Below are 7,376 nucleotides of genomic sequence, written 5' to 3'. Positions count from 1 at the left end.
ACTTGTCAAAGAGATCCTGTCTTAAGCTATTTTAAGTCAGTATCAACACATTCTTTCTTTGTGCTTTGTGTCCAGTAAAGGTATGTATCAGTATGCATTGTGATCGTGAAAGATACAGTCCTTCTCTATCCTTTCATCAGCATTGAAACTGTGTGGTTTTTTTTGTTCTTTATCGAATCTGTTCTGCTAATGGGCAGACAAATCCCAAAATAAACACAAAGCAGTGAGCCTTTAGCAAGTTCATACGACTGGTATGTTAGCAACGGTGTCCTATAAATATCCAGTAGAAATGGAGCAAACTGGGTAGAGCTGCAATGATACGTCCATCAACAAACAATGTATCAATTATCAGCAATAATAATAGATTTTTCCAAGCATGCTAAATATGGAGATTCCTGTCATGATCACAGGTTAAACAGGATTTTAATATGAATCACCCTTTTAGCCCTGGGTGGATCTGCGGATAAAATATCTGGCTTTCAGGGGCCGTCCACACGAACGTGGGTAACCGACAATGCGACGCTGGTTGGGACAGAGCCTCTGTGTATTTTATTACCTGCATAAGTGCAGGTGCAACTCAGCTACACTGTTCTGGGGAGGCGTCTGTGCTGTCTGGAGCTTGCACTCAATGCATCCTGGTACACGTAGGCTCTCTCAAATACATCTCGCATGACTTTATTTTATGCATTTATTTGTGTGTTTATTTGTCAGGATGTCAATGCAAAATAAACATTTTAACAGGTTACAATAACATGATACAGTTGTGTTGCATAAAGGATTTCGAGCCAAGGCAAATTTTGTCCCTGGTAAATCGTAACATTCTCGTAATTCTCTACTTGATCAACATCAGCTGGGCCTGGAGAATCCCGTGCATAGAAGTTTGTTTTGGCTCCTGGAAACAGCAGCTGAATAAAGGAAATCTGAGTGAACCTTGTATGTCAAGCCTGTGATTGTTTTGACTTGTATGTCAAATGTTAAACTCTTGGTGGGGCACTCTAGCTCCACCCTAGCACCACCCATAGGCAGCTGTATAATGAACGATGTGCAGAATCAGCAGTGATGTGAAAGAGGGGCGGCCTTCTCATGCTACTGGAATTTATTTGAGTCAGTCAATGTCAACAAACCCTATTGCAGCTATAATGGCATGCCATGTGACTACATTAAAGTTGCCCCTCCTGTACAGTATACAGCGTGTCAAAGTATGTTTTGGATCTTAATCTTGGTTGGAGCCATGTTTTCTGAGCTCTTAAGTTCAACAGCAGTAGCCCAGAGAAGTGTTTTACCGGAGCAAAAGCCAAGACCAAAGGCATTTGCACTACATGCATCAGTATTTCATTCAAATATAGATAAATAAATGTGTTGTCTGTGTTGTTTCTGCACAAATATATCGCTGTCTCAGCTGAAATCTTATGACACCGACCTGGGAACACACCTCAACACCTCAGTATTATTAACACCTTTGAATTCCAGTCACCCTGAGCTAAGGACAATTAACACTTTCAACAACTTTCACTAATCGCCTTCCTTTCCGATATCCGTGTCTAGTTCTACTGTATTCTTGCAAGTCCAATACAAAGAACATACAGATGCATCATGCTGTATGTTTTGATAAGTGCAGTGCCACACCCAGAAAACTCCCTGAGCCTGTACAACATCGCAGACAGATGTCCTAGTTCAATGAGAACACGTAACTGTATCCAGGGAGTAATTCTGAAATAAGAATGTACATTCATCGTTGAACAATATAGCTTTATTGTATTGATTCTCAGAGGCAACGCCCTCATTTTTAATAATATACTTTAATTGAAATGTTCACTAGAAACAGTGTTGGCAGATGACAGTTTACAACCCTGTTGGGCAACTTGTGATTTAATGAGGTGAGTCAGCATTTCTTTCTTTAAATTTGGCTGTATTTCTAATAAAATTGGCCCCTCCTCTCCTCCGAGAGGTATGATGGACATTAATAGAACACTGAGTCATGATGGCAAACAAAATATATATATTTTTTTCTCAATTCAAATTATATTTTAGTCATAGCTTTGTGACAAAAGACTTTTTTTCTTCATTGAATGTTATACAAAGGATCTGGCGGAGATGCGATTTTGGGGTTTGCCTAATTATAGCAAACAAATAGTAGGCTGAACGTTATTGCAATTATATATAAACGGATGTTGAAAAAACCCTGTCATAACCGAAAATTAAAAAAATTACCTAATTACGATCAATGGAAAACAAACGTTCTGCATTGAAACTCTGAAATCACCTGTATGCAATGTGTCCCAACCGCCGCTGCACAATTACACAGTCAACGAAATCCTACATTTCCTGTTTCCACATTGATAATTACTCCTCTGTGCCACCAGTGTTCTCTCTGTCCTTCTGTGTGTCTTTTCTCTCTCTCTTCGGTGCAGACAGATGTCCGTCCTCCACAGAGCTGGGTCTGTCTGACGTTCCTGTCTGTTATAGGGAAGGTTTTCGTTGCCACTGTACTCTACGGGGGAATTGTTGGGTCTCTGTAAATCATAAATAAGTGATAGAGGGTGGTCTTTACCTACTCTGTAAAGTGTCCTGAGATAACTTTTGTTATGATTCGACACTATAAATAAAATTGAATTGAATTGAATTCAGTGTTACCCCACATGCTGAAAACTGATGTCAACACCGCTATGCATTTTTACAGTAACACCGCTGCCGTGTTTTCACCATAAAATTCTGTGATTCATAATCTCATCTCCTGACGATGAAATTATGAACAGCGACTGATGTGTTTTATGGGCTCTCACCTTTCCTGTTGTAAATCCATAAATAATCAAATCTGACTTATTTAAACAATACGCCGAGGGCTACGATGGTTAATTTCCACTGGTTCTGAGGATTCTGCCAATTTTGTGGAAGATTTCAGTGCCAATACGTTTTTGGGAACATGCACACGAACAAGTTCAACTGGTCTAACGATAGCAATCTGTGCAGGAAGACGTTGGAGTAAACACCCCCTCTGTCAGTTAGCCAGATTGTCACACAGATACCAGGGACAGGTTTGTGACGGACGCAACATCAATAACACGCTGCAGTGATTTTCTAGTCTCTTTTAAGACACTGAAGGGGACAACTATACTGCAACAGCTTGCTCTCTGATCAACACGGCAATGAGATAATCCAACCCATGCTTATTCTCTCAATGGAAATACAGGTGAGGAACACAGGGAACAGAATAGAGTGGCTTTATGATTGTATTCAATTGATTCTTTTCAAGGACTAGAATTAAGGAAACGTGCTGCCAAGATTTCCTTTATTGCATTCTCCAATGCATCTCTGGTCACTATTGCATTCTCCAATGCATCTCTGGTCACTTTTGCAATTTCCAATGCATCTCTGGTGACTTTTGTTGCGAAAGAATACGCTGTTGTCACTTATAACGTGTTTAAAAAGCATGCATTTGATGATAGTGTTGTATAATTATAGCAACCGAATGATAATAAACGATCAAATATGCGACATGCGAAAAATATTCAGAACTAAAACTGGAGAAACTAGCAAAAAAAAGAGATTTTGAATGAAACACACATTCTAAGTGGGTGTATACGTTTACTGACATGTTGGTTTCATTCATATTTGTATTGCCAAACAATGAAAACTTGGGAATGAAAGAGGGCATTGATGCCGTTTTGAGTCTCATATCAATGGTATGTTGTCTCATGAGGACATGGCTGACTCATGAGGGACGTACAAACATAAGATTAAAGCTTTGATATATGGTCAAAAACCTGAATGTGTTTAACAATCATCAGTCAAGATGATGTGACCTTGGAAACAGAGAGGCATTGTCTCCAGGGAACCTCAGCTCTTGAAGTGTGTTTGGTCAAATAGCACTGTGCTGTACGTAGATTTGTTCCCAAACAGCACTGTGATATAAAAGACCTAAATATATTAAGCATTAGTCCAGATAATTAGCTGAACATCCCCTCTTTTGTTGTGCGCGTGTCGTCAGGCACACATGGAAATGGCACAGAGAGAGATCCGAGAGGAGAGAACCAAAGAGCCGATGATGGAGATCACAGAAGAACGGTTCCTTAAAGATCTCTACGCGTTCATGAAGAAGAGAGATACCCCCATAGAGAGAATCCCCAACCTGGGCTTCAAACAAAGTACTTTTACCATTACTACATCATTTATTGTCATCACATTTTCAGATACAAGTGTTTTTTTTAATGCAGTTCACTTTTAACAGTTATTTTAAAAATGTTAGTCTACTTAATTGATGTAAAATAACTATATATAATAGTTTATTTTGGAAAAGCAATTAATTGAGAAACTAGTTAACATATGAATCAATACAATTCTAATAAACCTACATCCTAATAAGGGAGTGTATTTGATTATGTGTATGTTTGCCTGTTTTCCAGTTGATCTATTTTTGATGTTCAAGATCGTCAGAGACTTGGGTGGCTACCACAAGGTAATCATAATAATAATTTACCATTAGCATGATTATTATTAGTAGCATTGGTTATATTCTTTGCAATATATTATATTTGGATAAAATTATTATTTATTTTGTCTTTGTTGTTGCCAAAACTAACACTCGCTCGGATGCTGCTTATGATATTCTTGTAAATGATGAAGTCACGTGAGTAAAGGCCACCCTGCGCTCTTCCAGGTGACCGCTCTGCAGTTGTGGAAACAAGTGTACAACACGCTCGGGGGAAACCCTCGGAGCACGAGTGCAGCCACCTGCACCCGCAGACACTACGAAAAGTGAGTTCAAAGTACCATGCGTGAGGCTGCCGGCATGTTCTCTTCATGGGATTACTCTGATCTGATCCCTGTTTTACTTGTGCAGGCTGCTTCTGCCATATGAATGCCATGTGACGGGCATATTGGTGAATGTATTGCCTCGTGCTCAGCCAAAGCACTTCCCCTATGCCAACTACAGCAAAGAGCATGATGATGGCGAGAGGCCGGCTAAACGCAGAATGCTCTCGATACCTCTGCACCAGGTTGGTATTATTTTACACTCAAACAAGATACGAAAGACAGTTTCTCAACACCAACTTAGACTGATGTCTGATGATGATGTCTTACAGTGAGTAGTCCTCCTGAAGTAGCTCTTGGGTTTTAAATGCACATTAACTGGTATGATATGATGCATTTATAATAATAAAATAATAATAATAAGAAGAAGAACATCTAAATAGCCATTCACCCCCAGTGAGTTAAACCTGTTTCTGTCATAGTGCTTTCAACAATACATAAAATCCAAAGTTTGACATGCTGGAACACAGCTAATAAAGCCTTGGCATTGTACGTTTCTGAAAACCACAGATATGTTGAATATCAACATATCACAGATACCTTGAATATCAACATTTCTCAGTCGCAGCAACTCCTTCACTCTACCAGGAACTGTTGTCTCCTGGGTAAAAGACCAATGTGTTTGCCAGCCTCCTCCCTAAGGGGAGTTTTACTACATCCCCTGACTTTCAGAGCTTAGCTGAAAGATGGGTGCATCTCATACAGCTGCTAAAGGGTGCCAAATACATTACAGGTCAACATATCTGTGGTCTTCATCAATGAATTGTAATTAAGCCAGCAACATATTTTTGTGGGGTATTTGTACAGATGAATCAAACAAGATAACACATGTTCATTAGTGAGCTTTGTAGGTGATGGAAGGCATATTTTGTTAATATAACAGAACCAGGCTAGCTGTTTTCCTATCCCTATTTCCTAATTGGCTGATGGTTGTAGCTAAATATTTACCATGCAAACAAACAGAGATAATCCCCCAAAACATTGAACTATTCCTTCAACCTCTAACAAACCACTTATCTGCCCAACAGAGCCTTCATAACCTCCAGTCAGAGCCACAGAAGAGCGTCTTCCCTCTACCGCCCCACTTCCCTCACTACTATCACCCAAGCCACACGGTTCTTCCCCCCCATGCAACTATCTCCAGTTCAGTGTTGACACCGCATAGCCCCCCTGCCCCCAAACCCTGGTTCCACTCTTGTCTAAGCCCAACAGATGTGGTTAATGAGCCTCTGGAACAGCTGCGCTACCTGGCAGAACAGTACAAGACCACATCTGGATTGACGGAGCCTCTGAACCTCAGCGTTAAAGCATCAAAGCTGGAAACCAACAACAAGCCTGTCTCATCATTCTCTCCACCTTCATCCAGCAAGAACCCAAAGTTTTTGAATAAACCCTCCCCTCTGTACACTCCTCGTTGCCCGCCTGTGGTGAGAAGTGATGGATGTGAGACACAAGATGAAGCCGGTTTAGCATTGACACCATGTCCATATCCCGGAAATGCAAGAGAGGCATATGTCGTTGAAGCTATAACAACCTCAAGCAGCCCCGAGTATGACAGTGCTCTGACAACAAGAACGTACGAAGGCGCACGACACAGCTCACCAAAAAGAGAATTAACGATCCAGTCAAAAGAGGAGAGAGAGGGGAGTCCAGAAACAAGGGAGCTCAATCTCAGTAACATACTGCCCAGCCTCCCTCGAGCGAACGGCAGCAAGATGGAAATCGAGGTACCGCTGTCTGTGTTTCATAATTGGCTCAAGCTGTGCGGGTCCTCAGACATGCACGGAGCTAAGCAGACAGCTACTCTCCCTCTTCAGGAGGAACCCTCTGGACAAAGAAATTGTTCCGACGCAGACGTCCTCCCAACCAACCTGACATTTCACAGGAATCCCCAACACCGGAGCTCAGGCGCTGAGGATCTAAGGCTGCTGCAAAACAACATGCCAAGCTCAATGGTCTCTAGCCAGACTATGGGTTATCACTACGCTACAAGCCAAGACCATTTCTCTGCCTACAAGCCTTTGCCTTCAGGTGGTATTCTGAAAAGTGCAGCCAGCCAGGATGTCTATCCAGTCGATCAGCGCGATGTCAACAAGTCATACGGCTTTAAATTGCCAAATTGCTGGGATGCCTTTGACAAAAACACCCAGGCATCCCCCATCCAAACGAACACTGACTCGAATCCCGGCGCGGTTCAGCGAGACTTTGCGGCATCAGTGTCCTATATTGAAGACACGGCGCAAGGAAGGAAGGAGAAGTCAGACCCGGGTCCCTCAGCTGTGTTGATGTTGAACTCCAGTTCCACCCCTCTGTTGCACCTCACCAGCGAAGAAGTGATGAAGCTGAAGAAAATCATCTCGAGCTCATTGTGAAGATCAGTTCAGATAATGACGCCGACACTCCAACACCATGTTAAAGCTTATCCACTTTACATCGCTCTCTTATAAACTGTATCTTAATGAAGTTCTCTGTTCGTTATATAATTACACCGGATTAGATCTGTGTGTATCTTTAGACAAAAAAGTAATCTAAATAATAATTAATTCACGTCAGGAGTGTTCACC

The 7,376-nt window shown here is 41.5% G+C and overlaps 1 protein-coding gene across 1 annotated transcript; it reads left to right on the top strand.

The window, feature by feature from the left end:
- Positions 1-3,040: 3,040 nt before the first annotated feature.
- arid6 (AT-rich interaction domain 6) lies at positions 3,041-7,376 on the top strand. The gene is made up of 6 exons (XM_083929999.1): positions 3,041-3,190; positions 3,989-4,145; positions 4,404-4,456; positions 4,658-4,755; positions 4,841-4,997; positions 5,841-7,376. Exons 1-6 carry the CDS (start codon positions 3,164-3,166, stop codon positions 7,182-7,184), a joined length of 1,836 nt encoding a protein of 611 aa, XP_083786125.1. The 5' UTR covers positions 3,041-3,163; the 3' UTR covers positions 7,185-7,376.

The sequence above is a fragment of the Echiichthys vipera genome (assembly GCF_963691815.1).
Source record: "Echiichthys vipera genome assembly, chromosome: 16".
Lineage (NCBI taxonomy): Eukaryota > Metazoa > Chordata > Actinopteri > Perciformes > Trachinidae > Echiichthys > Echiichthys vipera.
Note: the sequence above shows the minus strand (reverse complement) of the source record. Positions and strands in the feature narration are given on the sequence as shown.